The sequence below is a fragment of the Coloeus monedula genome (assembly GCF_965178545.1).
Source record: "Coloeus monedula genome assembly, chromosome: 23".
Taxonomy (NCBI): Eukaryota; Metazoa; Chordata; class Aves; order Passeriformes; family Corvidae; genus Coloeus; species Coloeus monedula.
The window spans coordinates 2517898-2531940 of NC_138803.1; the positions used below are offsets into that span (position 1 = coordinate 2517898).

At 65.9% G+C, this 14043-nt stretch overlaps 3 protein-coding genes across 3 annotated transcripts; 2 read left to right on the forward strand and 1 right to left on the reverse strand.

The window, feature by feature from the left end:
- Positions 1–806: 806 nt before the first annotated feature.
- LOC309581368 (glutathione S-transferase 2) lies at positions 807–3050 on the forward strand. Its single transcript, XM_082295946.1, has 8 exons — positions 807–895; positions 1066–1141; positions 1526–1590; positions 1675–1756; positions 1846–1946; positions 2126–2221; positions 2291–2401; positions 2876–3050. The coding sequence occupies exons 1-8, from the start codon at positions 860–862 to the stop codon at positions 2969–2971; spliced, it is 663 nt and encodes a 220-aa protein (XP_082152072.1). The 5' UTR covers positions 807–859; the 3' UTR covers positions 2972–3050.
- A 1071-nt stretch (positions 3051–4121) lies between these two features.
- Positions 4122–6891, forward strand: LOC309581370 (glutathione S-transferase Mu 3-like). The gene is made up of 8 exons (XM_082295948.1): positions 4122–4206; positions 5260–5335; positions 5436–5500; positions 5585–5666; positions 6075–6175; positions 6291–6386; positions 6465–6575; positions 6658–6891. The coding sequence occupies exons 1-8, from the start codon at positions 4174–4176 to the stop codon at positions 6751–6753; spliced, it is 660 nt and encodes a 219-aa protein (XP_082152074.1). The 5' UTR covers positions 4122–4173; the 3' UTR covers positions 6754–6891.
- Positions 6892–7801: 910 nt separating this feature from the next.
- EPS8L3 (EPS8 signaling adaptor L3) lies at positions 7802–12687 on the reverse strand (the record flags this gene model as incomplete). The annotated part of the gene is made up of 17 exons (XM_082296101.1): positions 7802–7819; positions 8053–8185; positions 8305–8609; positions 8711–8807; positions 8898–9110; positions 9205–9353; positions 9476–9550; positions 9965–10029; positions 10155–10227; positions 10313–10386; positions 10489–10673; positions 11253–11290; positions 11366–11503; positions 12078–12233; positions 12310–12374; positions 12466–12539; positions 12647–12687. The coding sequence occupies 17 exons, from the start codon at positions 12685–12687 to the stop codon at positions 7802–7804; spliced, it is 1899 nt and encodes a 632-aa protein (XP_082152227.1).
- Positions 12688–14043: the final 1356 nt, after the last annotated feature.

Here is a 14043-nt window from a genome sequence, read left to right on the forward strand (position 1 = left end):
CTCAGGTTGGGGACGCAGTGACATGTTGGGGGTCCTGGGTGCTGGTGGGGTGACAGTGTGGGAGGCCCAGCCCAGACCCCCTGGGTCCTGATGCTCTTTAACCCCAGCCGCTCTCAGCCTGCTCTCTGCCCCACAGGGACAACCCAAGGAACCCAGACCTGAGGTCTGTGGTGTCAGTGGGGACACGGTGGCCCAGAGGACAGGGGGGATGGTGCTTGGTGGGGGATGCTCCATCCTCATCACCACAGGGAGGAAGGCAAGGTGTGGGATGGGGAATGTTTCATCCTCACCACCGCAGGGATGAAGGGAAAGGGGACCAGGTGACATGTGTCCCTGTCCCCAACACTCCCAGGAGATGTTTGTTTGTGGCCCAGATCGGGCTGGACCAGGCTTCTCCCATTCCAGTGGGGCATTACCCCCTCTATCCCTGCAGCCCCCATCCCAGTCCTGCTCGCCTGCATCCGGAGCCGGCATTCCCAGGAAAACCTTATGGCGACTATAAAAACAACAAAGTTTTAAAAAACCCCTAACCGAGCATGAAAAATAAAAGTATTTAAGTAAAACACTGGAACTGAAGTGTGGGGAGGGAGGGAGTGCAGCCCCAGAGGGAAACTGAGGCACAGAGGGGGGTTGTGTGTCCCCTCATGGCTTGGGTTTGGGGGTCCCCAGGGTGATGTGGGAGGGTCAGGGGACGGATCCCGAGCGGTGGTGGCAGCGCCGGCGCTGGCAGGACGCCCCTGGCACCCTGCCTGCACCCGCTGACGCCAGAGGGAGGAGAGGGGAGGGGAGAGGAGAGGGGAGGGTCCTGTCCCAGTCCGTCCCAGTCCGTGCTCCCGCAGAGCCTCAGCCGGGTGTCACCATGGTGGTCACACTGGGGTACTGGGACATCCGTGGGGTGAGTGGGGTCGAGGGGTGACAGTGCCTCTCTGGGGACGGGGGGGAGGGGGGCACGGGTGTGGGCGTGCTGGAGGTCCCAGGGCGATGTGGGGGTGCTGGAGGTCCCAGGGTGTGGGGGAGAGGTCCGGGGGGGCTTTGGGGTGTCAAAAGCGGGTGCTGTCCCCCCAGCTGGCCCACGCTATCCGCCTGCTGCTGGAGTACACCGAGACCCCCTACCAGGAGCGCCAGTACCGCCCTGGCCCAGGTGAGCGGGGGCAAGCGGGGTGTGACCCCCCCCAGGTCCCTCCGCCCCCTCCCCCGGCACCCTCGATCCTGCTGTGTCAGGAACCAGCGGGGGGACGCCTCCATTTCACCCCTGTCCCTCTCCCGCCACCCCCACCCCTCCTGCCAGCGCGGGGGGGGTCACCTTTGTCCCCGCCATTCTCCTCCCCCCCCCAAATAAAAGGACCTTGACCCCTCTCAGGGGCAACGCCCTCCCTTATCTGCCCAGGGTGTCCCGGGGGGATCACCGGCTGCCCCGGGGCAGAGCGGGGACCACCCCCCCCCCAATGCCCGCACCCCCATTGCTGTCGGTACCCCGAGTGGGGTCTGGGGGAGCCCCCCCCCCACAATCTCTCTGCCCCCCCAGCCCCTGACTATGACCCGAGCGACTGGACCAACGAGAAGGAGAAACTGGGGCTCGACTTCCCCAATGTAGGTGATGGGCGGGGGTGTGGGGCGGGGGGTGTGGGGGTGTGGGGGTCACCGGGGCTGACCCGCCCCCCCCGACACCCCCAGCTCCCGTATCTCATCGACGGCCCCACCAAGCTGACGCAGAGCAACGCGATCCTGCGCTACATCGCCCGCAAGCACAACATGTGTGAGTGGGGGGGGGTGCGGGTCCCAGCACCCGGGGGTGGGGTCCCTGGGGTTTTTGGGGCGGGGGATTGACACCTCCCCACCCCGCAGGTGGTGAGACGGAGGAGGAGAAGCAGCGCGTGGACCTGCTGGAAAACCAGCTCATGGATTTGAGGATGAACTTTGTCCAGCTCTGCTACAACCCCGATTTTGTGAGTGCCCCTTGGGGGTCATGGGGGGCCGGATCCCCCCCAGACCCCGGCGCTGTCCCCCCGCACGGAGGGTGCGTTGGGGCACATGCCAGTCACCAGGGGGTGATGGTGATGCCCCTGGGTTTGGGGAGGCTGGGGGGAGCAGCCCCCCCCGAACTGTGTCCCCCCGCGCCGTGCAGGAGAAGCTGAAGCCGGCGTACCTGGAGCAGCTGCCCAAGAAGCTGCAGGAGCTGTCGCGGTTCCTGGGCTCCCGGCCCTGGTTTGCAGGGCAGAAGGTGGGTGGGGGATGCTGGGGAGGGTTGGGGAGTCCCTGTGGGGGCTGACCCCCCCTGCCCCTCCACTAGCTCACCTTCGTGGATTTCCTGGCGTACGACGTGCTGGACCAGCACCGCATGTTCGTGCCCGAGTGTCCGGAGCTGAAGGGAAACCTGGCCCAGTTCCTGCAGCGCTTCGAGGTGAGCAGGGGCACAGGACAGCCCAAGAGCACCATCTCCATCCCTGACACCCCGGTGTCCCCATCCCCGACCCCCCCACGCTGTGCCCATTGCCATTCTTGACACCTCAGTGCCTGTGTCCTTGTCCTATCCCAAGCCTCATCCTCAAATCCCCGGTGTTTGTCTCCATCCCCATTCCTGTCACCCCTGTGACCCCATCCCTGACCCGCTGGTGTCCCAGTCCCTGTCCCTAACACCCCGGTGTCCCCATCACTGACATCCCAATGTCCCCATCCCATCCCTGACACACCAATGTCCCTGTCCCAATTCCTGACACCCCAGGGTCCATCTCTGTCCCAATCCCTGACCCCGTGGTATTCCCATCCCTGACCCCAATACCCCGGTGTCCCTGTCCCCATCCCAGACACCCCCAGGGCCCCGTCCCTGACCCCGTGGTGTCCCCATTCATGTCCCCACGTGTCTCTGTTCCCCCAGGCCCTGGACAAGGTCTCTGCCTACATGCGCTCAGGGCGCTTCATGAAAACCCCGATTTTCTGGCGCACGGCGAAGTGGTGCAACACCAAGGAGTGAGGGGGTGACCCCCCCTGCCCCCCAACTCCTCCCCAGACCTCCCCAATAAATCATGGGGGACTCCCCCTGGTCCAGCCACTGTGTGGGGTGCACTGAGCTGCCGAGGGACTGTGGTGGGAGCTGTGGGAACCCCTCGTTTGTGGGGTGACCCTGGGGGGAATGTGGGGCCCTCCTGGATCCCGAGATGGGGGAGGCCATTCCCTGCTGCATCCCCAGGATAAGGGGGACCCCCCATGGAGATTGTGGGGATCAAGGTGGGGTCCCTATTGCCCCCAGGATAATGAGACCCCCCTGCAGCTTAGGGGATTGAAAGGGGGGACCCTGATGAAGCTTGAGGAGGGGTCACAGAGGGACCCATGACCCCCAGGATAAGGGGCTTCCCGTAGAGTTTGGGGGGGCTCATGGGGCTCCCAGGAAAGGGGGAACCCATGGAATTTAAGGGGCGGCAGGGCCCCAGAATGAGGGGGCCCCATGGAGTTTGTGGGGTTGCAGTGTCCCCAGGATAAGGTGGTCCCGTGGGGATGGGTGGGGTGTGTCGCAGAACCCCCAGGATAAGGGGGACCCCACGGAATTTAGGGGGTCGCAGAGCCACGGGGATGGGGAGGGTCAGAGAGCCCCCTGTTAAAGGGCACTCCACGGAACTTGGGGTGGCTCCAGACACCCCAGGATAAGGGGAACCCCATGGAGTGTGGGGTGGTCACAGAGCCCTCAAGACAAGGGCGTTCCCATGGGGCTGGGAGGGTCGGAGAACTCCCGGGATACGGGAAACGCCGTGGAGTTTGGGGGGTCGCAGGGCCCTGCGGGGGCGGTGGGGGGCTTGCGGCGTCCCCGGGATCAGGGAGTTCCATGGGAATGTGGTGGGGGGCACAGAGCCGCCTACTAAGGGGGACCCTATGGAGCTCGGGGGGGTCGCAGACCCTCGAGATACGGGGGACCCCCGTGGAGCTGCCGTCTCTCTGATCCCCGCCCCGCTAAGCCCCGGTCCCGTTACGCCCCGCCCCGCTAAACCCTGGTCCCGCTAAGCCCCGGTCCCGCTAAGCCCCGCCCCTTTAAGCCCCGCCCCTTTAAGCCCCACCCCTTTAAGCAACGCCCCTTTAAGCACCGCCCCTTTAAGCACCGCCCCTTTAAGCCCCGCCCCTTTGAGCACCGCCCCCGGCAGGGCGTGGCCGGGGTCACGCGGGGGGCGGGGCGGCGGCGCGGCCATGGCGGTGTTGGGCTACTGGGACATCCGCGGGGTGAGTGGGGGGAGCGCGACCCCCGTGGGGCACCCCTGGGCGGGGGAGGGGCTGCGGGGACACCAGCGTCCCCTGAGGGGGTTGGGGGGGGGGGGGGTCCCCCTGCGCTTTTAGGGGAGGACGTAAGGGGTCTTTGGGGTTTACCCCGGTCCTTTGGGGTGCTGCGGGGGGGTCTTTGGGAGTCCCTTTGGTGTTTCGGGGTGCTGCGGGGGGTCTTCGGGAGTCCCTTTGGTGTTTTGGGGGGCTGCGGGGGGTCTTCGGGAGTCCCTTTGGTGTTTTGGGGGGTTTCGGGGGGTCTTCGGGAGTCCCTTTGATGTTTTGGGGGCCGGCGGGGGGGTCTTCGGGGGTTTTGTGGGGTCCCTTCTGCACTTTTTGCGTGACGTGGGGACCCTTCTGGTTTTGGGGATGGGGGCTGTGGCGGTCTCCCAGCGCTTTGGTGGGGGCTGCAGGGGTCTGTGGGGTTGTCTTTTGTCTTGAGGGGGGCTGCGGGGGTCCCTCTGAACTTTCAGGGGGCAGCGAGGGGTCGTCCGGAGTCCCACTGATCTTGTGGAGGTCCCTTTGGGCTTGTGCGACGGCTGTGGGGCGTTTTCGGGGGTCCCCCCTGTCTTCTGGGAGGTCTTCGGGGGTCTCCTGTGTCTTTTGGGCGTGTTGTAGGAGTCCCTCTGCTCTTGGGGGAGGCGGCTGTGGTGGACCATTAATCTTGGGGGGGACTGGAGGGGGTCACTCTTGGGGGGTCTGTGGGGTCCCTCTGGTCTTTTGGGAGGTCTGGGGTGTCTTCCTAATCTTGGGAGGAACTGTGGGAGCCCCTCTGGTCTCTTGGGGGTCTGCAGGGACCCTCGGGTCTTTTGGGGAAGCTGTTGGAGCTCTTCTGGATCTTTTGGGGGTAGCCTGGGGTGTCCTGTGGGGGTCCTGCTGCTCTTGGGGGTGGGAGGATGTTGCTTTTGAGGGTAGCCAGTGTGTTGTGGGGTTGCGGTTTGCCCTCCCCTGTGCCTCAGTTTCCCCGTGGCACGTGCGGGGGATGTTTTTGGGGGTCTCACTGATCCCACTCCCCAGCTTGCCCATGCCATCCGCCTGCTCCTGGAGTACACGGAGACGCCCTACGAGGACAAGCTCTACAGCTGTGGGGAGGGTAAGGGGGGGTCAGGGGGTCTCCACACCACCCCCAGCTTCTCTGGCTTTCGGGGAGGGGACACACACACGACATCACCCAACTCCCCCTTCCCTTCCAGCTCCCGACTACGATAAGAGCCAATGGATCAACGAGAAGGAGAAGCTGGGGCTTGACTTCCCCAATGTAGGTGGTCTGGAGCTGGGGGGGGGGTTATGATTGGGGGTGTCCCGATGTCCCAGTGTCCCCATGCCCCGCTGTCCCCTGCAGCTGCCCTACTTCATCGATGGCCCCACCAAGCTGACGCAGAGCAACGCGATCCTGCGCTACATCGCCCGCAAGCACAACATGTGTGAGTGCAGGGGGGGCTTGGCTGGAGTGGGGCTGGAGCTGGGGCTGGAATTAGATTGGGGTTCGGTTGGGTTGGGTTAAAGTTGGGGTTGGAGTAGGGTTGGAATTGGGTTGGGAGTTGGAATTGGAGCACGCTTGGTGTTGGATTGGGGTTAGAGTAGGGTTGGGCTTGGGTTGGGGTTGGGGTTGGAGTAGGGTGGAGTTGGATTGGGGTACAGGTTGGAGTGGGGTTGAGCATGGCGTTGGAGCTGGAGTTAAATGGACCCACAGCCAGCAGTAGGGCGGGTTTGGGGCAGCAGGGCTGGGTCAGGGCGGGTTTGGGGCAGCAGGGCTGGGTCAGGGCGGGTTTGGGGCAGCAGGGCTGGGTCAGGGCGGGTTTGGGCCCCCAGTGCTGACATCGCCCGTGCAGGTGGTGAGACAGAGGAGGAGACCCTGCGTGTGGACATGCTGGAGAACCAGATCATGGACTTCCGCATGAGCCTGGTCATGGTCTGCTACAATCCTGACTTTGTGAGTGTCCTGCAGGCTGGGGGACCCCACACCAGCACTGGGGACCCCATATGGGGAGGGTGCTCCCCAGGGTGGCCAGCTGGGACTGCCCATCCTCGCCCCTTTCCTCCCTCAGGAGAAGCTCAAGCCGGGCTACCTGGAGCAGCTCCCAGGGAAGCTGAAGCTCTTCTCCAACTTCCTGGGCGACAGAAAGTGGTTTGCGGGGGAGAAGGTACTGCCAGGACCCCTGAGGGGGATGAGGGGGCTGGGGAGGGGGTTTGTCCTCACCGTGTCCCCCCAATGTCCCCAGCTGACCTTCGTAGACTTCCTCATGTTCGACGTGCTGGATCAGAACAGCATCTTTGAGCCCAAGTGCCTGGAGCCCTTCAAGAACCTCAAGGACTTCATGGAGCGCTTTGGGGTGAGCAAGGGCACCCCGAGGTCACCCCTGGGTGGGGGCTGCCGCGGTGGAGGGGTCCCTGACGCTCCCTGTGTGTCCCCAGGCTCTGGAAAAGGTGGCTGCCTACATGAAGTCCAGCCGCTTCCAGAAGATGCCCATCAATAACAAGATGGCCAAGTGGGGCAACAAGAAGTTGTAGGAGCTCAGCCTGGAGCAAGGAGGGCGGGGGGGTCCTAACCCAGCCCCCCCAGCATCCCCCATCCTTTAGGGGAGACAGCACCACTGGAAAGAAGCCCCCCAAGATAATAAATAAAGCGCTTTAGATGTGGCACCCTGAGCCCCCCACAAGCCTTGTGGTGTTGGGCAGGGGGGCACTGAGGCAGCCCCCACCCATGGTTGGGGGTTGGTGGGTGTGGGGTGAGTGGGGGTCCCAGCCCCCCACGTGGCAGGTTTGGTTTGGGGGGCACGAGCTCAGCCCTCGTTGCCCTGGAAAAGGAGCCCTGTGCCTCCCTTCTTTCCACCCCCGCTCCTCATTAGCACATTCCTAATAAGCTCTAATGAGGCAGCCCTGACAAAGGCTGGGGGAGGGAGGGTTGGTGCCCTGCCACCCACCCAGGGTGCTGAGTGGGGTGGGCTGGGGACAGCCCTGTCCCCTGGGGCCCCTCGCTGCCATCAACTCACAAAGATGGGGACCAGGACTGTGCCTTGGGTGCTGCGGGGGGTGAAATGCTGTGTCTCCCTCCCTGCCCTGTCCCTATTCCCCTATTCCCCTATTCCCCTATTCCCCTATTCCCCTATTCCCCTATTCCCCTATTCCCCTATTCCCCTATTCCCCTATTCCCCTATTCCCCTATTCCCCTATTCCCCTATTCCCCTATTCCCCTGCCCCATCCCTCTCCCTGCCCCCCGAGCTCCCCCCAGACTCTGCACACCCCACTGCTGTCACTTTTATTTTCCACATCAATCGCTTTACATTTTGGGGGTGCAAGCTCATCTCACAGCGCCTGGCCCCGCTGAGGGGGGTGCCTGCCCCCCTACTTCCTTTGGGTGGGGGAAGTCCCAGAAGCCTCATGTCACTGGTGGCTTTGGGAGAGACGTTCTCTAATTTCAAGGAATGGTTCTCTGTTCTGGGAGGGCCAGGCGGGATGTGGGGGGTGGCTTCCCCCGCAAGTCCAGCCGTTCCCAGGGTGCTCCATCCTGGGAGGCGTGGGGCGGGGACGTGCTGGGGACAGCGCGGCCGCGGTGGCTCAGTGCCTGGGGCCGATCTGCAGAGAAGGGGGTGGGAGAAGTGTGTGTGTGGGGGGGGGAGGAGGAGCTCCGGGCTGGGGAGGGGCTCCGGGGACGGGTCACCCGCAGGATCAGTCCGGGAGTGAGGAGGGGGCGCGGGGGCGGAGGTCCCTCACCCCCAAGGCCAGCCCCGGGGATGGGGAGGGAGCGTGGGGCCGAGGGTCCGAAAGTCCCGAGATGGGGTGGGGGTACGGAGGTGGGGCTCTCTCACCCCCAGGGATGTCCTGATGGGGGACAGCTTGAAGAGGACCCTCCGCCACTCCTCGGGACAGACACCTCGCAGGTCCTCCGGGCTCATCTGCAGCAGCTCGTGCCCCCGCAGCACCCCCAAAGTCCGCACCGTGCTGCGGGGGGGGGGGGGGGGAACAGGGAGGGGGGGACGGGGTAAGCCGGGCTTTCCCCCACCCCCAATTGGACCCACGCGGGTTTTGGGTGGGAAGGGGGGGCTCAAGGGACCACCTACATTCGCGAGAAGCCCTTGTCCATCAGCCAGGCTGTCACCTCCGCCGGCGAGGAGTTGGGTTGCAGGGTGGGGGGACTGTCCTGGAGCGGGGGACAAAGGGAGGGGACATCGGGGTAGTCCCCGGCCACCCCCTCTTGTTTGGGGGGGCGCGGGGGAGGGAGGGCAGAGAGAACACCCACCTGCCTGGCGCCGTGCCCCCCGTCGTGCCCCGGCTCCGGGAGGGGCTCCAGGATGTTGCCAGGGACGTGCCCCCTGTCCCCCCACTCGTCCTGCACCAGCCACCACTTCCTCTGCTGGTCCAGGACCTAAGGGAGGTGGCAAGGGGGGCAGGGTGGGGGGCCAGGACCCCAAGGTCCCAACTTCATCCTCCCCACGAGCAGCCAGGGAGGGGACCCCCCGATTCTACCTGCAGCGTGTCCCCCTTCCTGACGCTCAGCTCCTGCGAATTCCTGGCCTGGAAATCGTACAGGGCTCGGACGAGCCCCTGGGCAGAGAGGGGGGGTCTGGAAGGGGTGAGGGGGGTGATCAATACCCAGCCGGGGGCCAGATCTTGCCCCAACCCTCTGCATCCACAGGGAAAGGGGGAGGCTTACACTTGGCTGGGATTGTCCCTCCAGCCGGTGCCTGGTGACTGTGCGGCGGGCAGGGACAGGGAAGGGCGTCGCAAGTGAGTTGGGGAAACTGAGGCAGGCGGTGGGGTGTCCTGGAGGGCCCCGTGGCGTTCCTGCTCCAGCACGGGGGGCAGCCACCCGTCCGAAAAAACCGGGACATACGCGGGCACCCGGGCGCTGTTGGGGTACTCGGCCCTACAAGCATCGGGGGGGGACGCCGGGGTGGGTTTTGTGACCCCCCCCTCAAATCCAGACCCCCCTTTCTCGGTGTCGGAGGCCTGGACCCCACCTGGACTTGTTCCAGGCAGTGCCGAGGCTTTTCCAGACGCCGTAGTCGTCATCGCTCAGGGTCTCCTCAAGGAATTCCAGTGCCTCCGGCAGCAGCAGCGGAGCCTCCACCGCCTGGGCCAGCCCGGGGCTGGGGCAGTGGTCCAGGACCTGCAGGGGACGGGATGGAGCAGCACCCCCAGACGCACCCCCCAGGATGGGGGGAGTGTGGGGGGGTCCCCACCTGTCTCACAGATTTTGCGGGGTGGGACCCGCTTTTGGGGGGCACTCACGAAGGACAGAGATGAGAAAACGAGGCGCAGCAGCTGGGAGGGGTCGGGGTCCTTCACGTAGCGGTGGGTCCGTCCCTGAGTGTGGGGGAAGGGTGTCCCTGCGGAGCCCCCCCATCCCCACGGAGCACCCCGATCCCCACACGGCCCCCCCCCATCGCTTCAGAGTCCCCCAATCCACCCCCAGCTCCCACCCCTACACGGCCCCGTGTCCCCATATGGCCCCTCCATCCCCGCAGAGCCCCTCAGTTCACCCACAGCTCCCTCATCCCATGCAGCCCCTCCACCCCCACACAGTCCCCTATCCCTACACGGCTTCCCCATCCCCATGGGCCCCCCATCCCCGCAGACCCCCTTTCCCCACGCAGTTCCCCTGCTGTCCACAGCCCCATCCCCTCACAGCCTCCCACCCTCACACAGCCCCCCCCATTCCCACTGAGCCCACATCCCCCCTACCCCACAGCCTCCCCCATCCAGCCCGGCGGGACCTACCATGAGGTTGAGGGCGTATTTCACCTTCTGGAAGAAATCCGTGTACTCCTCCTTTGGGGGCAGCGCTGGAGGGGCAGAGCCGGGGGCTGGCACCGGGCTGCCCACGCCAGAACCCCAAGCAGCCCCCCAAGGACACTCCCCTCCCCTCCCCTCCCACCTGGCTGCTTCTTCTGCTTCTTCTTCTTCTTGCTGGCCGAGCTCAGGGTCATGCTCAGCTGGCCCATGAAGAGCTCCAGCTCCCCCAGGACGTGGTTGAGAACCTCCTGTGGGTGCGGGGGGGGACGGTGAGTGCAGGGGGGGAGCTGGGGTGTCCCCATCCGTGGGGGGTGGGGGTGGGTCGGGACTTACAACATCTCGGTCCACCTCGGACATAACCTGGGGGGGGCCTTTGGTCCGCAGCATCTGCGGGGGCTCCGGCGCACCTGGTGACACCACGGGGTCCCCAGCATCGCCCCCTGCTCCTGGAGAAACGAGGCACGGTGCAGCCCCTCCCTCCCTCTCTCCCTCCCCCCCGCGAGACTCACGGTAGTCCGAGGAGCGCAGCCCATGCTGGGGGGGTCTCCCACGCTGGGGGGGCAGGTGGTGGTCGGGCTCGAGGGGCTCTGCCCAGCGCTCCGGGGCCGCGTACAGAGGGGCCGGGCTCGGCGGCCGGTCCGGGCTGCTCCGGGGCGAGGGCGGTGGGGAGGGGGGAGATGAGGGTGAGCTGAGCCTGGGGAGGGGGTACGGGGTGCGGAGACGGGTTTGCGTGTGGGGTAGGAGTGGGGCTGATTGCAGGGATGGGGGTGGGAGGGGGGGTGTAAGCCCAGTGATGGGAAATGGGGTGGGAACACACTGTGCCCACGGGGATGAGGGGAGACCGAGCTCATGGATGGGGGTGCGAGGGATCCGTGCCCATGGGGATGAGGAAGAGGGGGTGGGAAGGGGGGGAACTGAGCCTGTGGATGGGGTGGGGGGGTCTGGGCCCGTGGGGATGGGGTAGGAGGGAGGCTGAGCCCGTGGATGGGGTGTGGGGGTTGTATTCACGGGGATGGGGTAGGATGGGGGGACCGAGCCAGAAGCTGGGGTACTGGGGCAAAAGGGCCCCCCTCCCCCTCAGGAGGGGGTCTGCACCCGCAGGAAGGGGCTCTTTGGGGGACATTGGGGCAGGGACACCCCACTGCCAGACCCACCACAACTCTGGGGGGCGAGACTTGGAGGCCCAGTCCGGCTGTCCGCAGGGAGGGGCTGCAGAGCCGCGTCCCCCCCATACCTGTGCCCATAGTGATCCCTCTGCTCCTCCTTCCTCTGCCTCAGCGCCTTCTCCAGGCTGCTCCTCAGCGTCTCTGCCTGACACGGACCCCCTGCCATCAGCGCCCCATTCCGGGGGGGCTGCCCCCCATTCTTCCCCCCCTCAGGGCTCACCCCCAGCCGCTCGCACTGGAAGAGCAGGACGCTGGTCCCCGGCGGGTTCCTCTCCTGGACGCTGACGGCCAGCACCGTGTTGTCCAGTCCGGTGGAGCATCCCCGCACACTTCCCAGCGGGAAAGTCTCCAGCTCCTCCTGGAAGGGGGAAAACGGGGTGCTCAGCCCCCCCACACGAATGGCTAGGAAAGGGTTAAAGGGGTGCAAGTGGGATTGTGGGGATGGGGCATGTGGGGTGTAAGGTTTAATGGGGGTGGTGGGGGGTCATAGGAGGGGGATGGCAGAGTTTGGGGGGCTGAGTCTGAGGGCGGGGCAGGGTTGGGGGTGCCAGACTGGGGGTGCCAGGGCTATAGGAGCTGCCAGGGTTGGGGGGCAGTGGGGTTATAGGAGGTGCCCTGTGGGGGGGGAACTGGGATTTGGGGATACCTGGGCCAGGGGGGACCAGGATTTGGGGCCTCGCATAGCCACGGGGTCCCAGGATTCAGGGAGTACCCTGGCAAGGGGATACCAGGCTTTGGGGATGCCCTGACCAGAGGGTACCGAGATTCAAGGGGTGGCCTGGCTGAGGAGTGCTGGGCTTTGGGGTGCCTTGCTTGGGGGATACCAGGATTCAGGGGGTACCCTGGCCGCGGGGGTACCAGGCTTTGTGGGGTCACACAACCGGAAGGTTCCATGGCCAGAGGGGTTTGGGGGTGCCCTGGCCGGGGGGTACCTTGCTCTCCACATCTCTCAGCACCAACTCTTGGTCCTTGACTTCCAGGATGACATCCTGCCCCCAGATCCGCCCCTGCTCCTCCAGGCCCTTCAGGCGCCTCAGACAATCCTCGGCGCTGCGGAGATCCCGCTCCAGGTGCATCGTGAGCAGGTGCTGGGGGGACAGGGACGGTGGCACAGGGGCCCCCTGGCAATGCCGGGGGCGCGGGGCAGTTTGAGGGGGCTTCTACCTCAACGTGGTGCTGGAAATCGCTCTGGAGCTTCAGCACGGTCTGCCCATAGTCCTTGCGCTGGTCTGCGGGGACACGCAGGGTGAGGTGACAGGGACAGGCTGGGGACGGTAACGGGGGGATCAGAGGGGTTTTTGGGGTGCTGCCCTCACTCACTGTAGATGCTTTTCCCGGTGAGGCGGACGAAGCTGTTGGAATGTCGCAGCGGGGACCTGTCGTCGTATTCACCCCTGGGTGGACAGAGGGACCCTTACACCCCCTGCACCCCCGTCCCGCCCAGCCCTCGGGGTCCCCAGGGTGGGACCCGCCCACCCCGCCCACCCCGCTGGCCACTCACCGTGACGGGGCGTTGCTCCAGCGGCCGAAGGGGTCTCCCATCGTGCCGGGGAGCAGCAAGGGCGTCTCGATCCTGCTGGGGGATCCTGGGCAGGGTCCTTGTGTCACCCCCGATGCGCCCCCCAACCACCTGAGGGACACGCCACCCCTCCCCCCTCCCCGGCGGTGCCGTCGCCCCGGTGGCCACCAGGACCCTCCTGACCGTCCATCGCCAGTCGCCCCGCTCCATCCCAGCCCCAGCGGCCGAAGCCAACCCCCATGTCCCGAGATGGGGTCTCTGTCCCGGGGTGTCCCCGCTCACCTCGATCGCTGCCTTCGCCGCTCGGGCTGTGTCCGCGGAGGGTGACACGGGCAGGGGACGGCTTGTCGTCGGCACCGCACCCACCTGCTCTTTGCCCTGTCGTTAAGGCGGGGGAGGGACGGAGGGGACACAACAACCTGGCACCGCCACCACCTCTCCAATCACCCTGGGCCCCCCGCCCCGCCGCAGGGCGTGCTGGCCCCGGGGCATCCAGCGGCGAACGCAGCCCGGGGTGCCCCCGCCCCAAGGTCCCCCGCCCCCGGGCTGGGTGTCGGTGACGTCCCGCCTGGCAGCACTCAACCCTGTCACCCGCAGGACTCTGTGCCCTTGCCCGCGGGGTAATCCCGGGCTCACCCCAACACTGTCACTGCCACGAAAATCCTCCCAGGGTGGTTTGTGCCGAGGAAGGGGCCGGGGCCGGGATTTGGGTGAAGGGTGGATGCAGGGAGTCATCATCCCCAGAGCCGTGGGGTGGGGTCAGCTTGGCCGGGAGGACACTGGCTGGCCGGGGGTCGTGTCTGTGGGATCGGAGTGACCCGCGGAACCCCCTCTGCCAGCACAGAGTTGTGCGGTTTGGGCTCATTTTAAGCCTTTTGGCTTCTTCGGTGCAACTTGGGGGGTGATGGAACAGCTGGGCCGTGTCCCCTGCGTCCCTGCGGGTCCCATCTGTGCCCCCCAGTCCCTCAGGCTGTCACATCCCGGCTGACCTCCTCTCTCCTTTTTTTTTTCCCAGGTTTGTGGACCAAACTGACCCCACCCAGGGAGGGCCCCTGGCGGCCTGTGCCCCCCAGGTATTACGCGGAGCAGGCGAACCGCTTTGGGAGTGTTCGGGGAGCTCGGCAGACACGCAGGGGCAGAACCGGGGGGAGCAGGTTTTGGGGAGCTGTGAATTCCCCCCAAAAGGGAGCGGGGAGCGGGTGCCGGCGTTGGGGTCGTGCCTCAGTTTCCCCATTCGGGGAGGGGCAAGGTACAGTCCCCACCTCGGCCACGAGGGGGAAGCACGTCCCCGCGTCGCCCCCGTCCCCCGATGTGTCACCCCCCAGATGTGTGTCCCGCCAGATGTGTGACCCCCATGTGTGGAGCCCCAGATGTGTGAG

Excerpts from the sequence above, each read along its gene's own strand:
- LOC309581368 (XM_082295946.1), top strand. The coding sequence starts at position 860 with ATGGTGGTCACACTGGGGTACTGGGACATCCGTGGG. Across the intron at positions 896-1,065 it reads GGTACTGGGACATCCGTGGG|CTGGCCCACGCTATCCGCCT; the intron begins GTGAGTGGGGTC and ends CTGTCCCCCCAG. Across the intron at positions 2,402-2,875 it reads AGTTCCTGCAGCGCTTCGAG|GCCCTGGACAAGGTCTCTGC; the intron begins GTGAGCAGGGGC and ends CTGTTCCCCCAG.
- LOC309581370 (XM_082295948.1), top strand. The coding sequence starts at position 4,174 with ATGGCGGTGTTGGGCTACTGGGACATCCGCGGG. Across the intron at positions 5,501-5,584 it reads TGGGGCTTGACTTCCCCAAT|CTGCCCTACTTCATCGATGG; the intron begins GTAGGTGGTCTG and ends TGTCCCCTGCAG. Across the intron at positions 6,576-6,657 it reads ACTTCATGGAGCGCTTTGGG|GCTCTGGAAAAGGTGGCTGC; the intron begins GTGAGCAAGGGC and ends GTGTGTCCCCAG.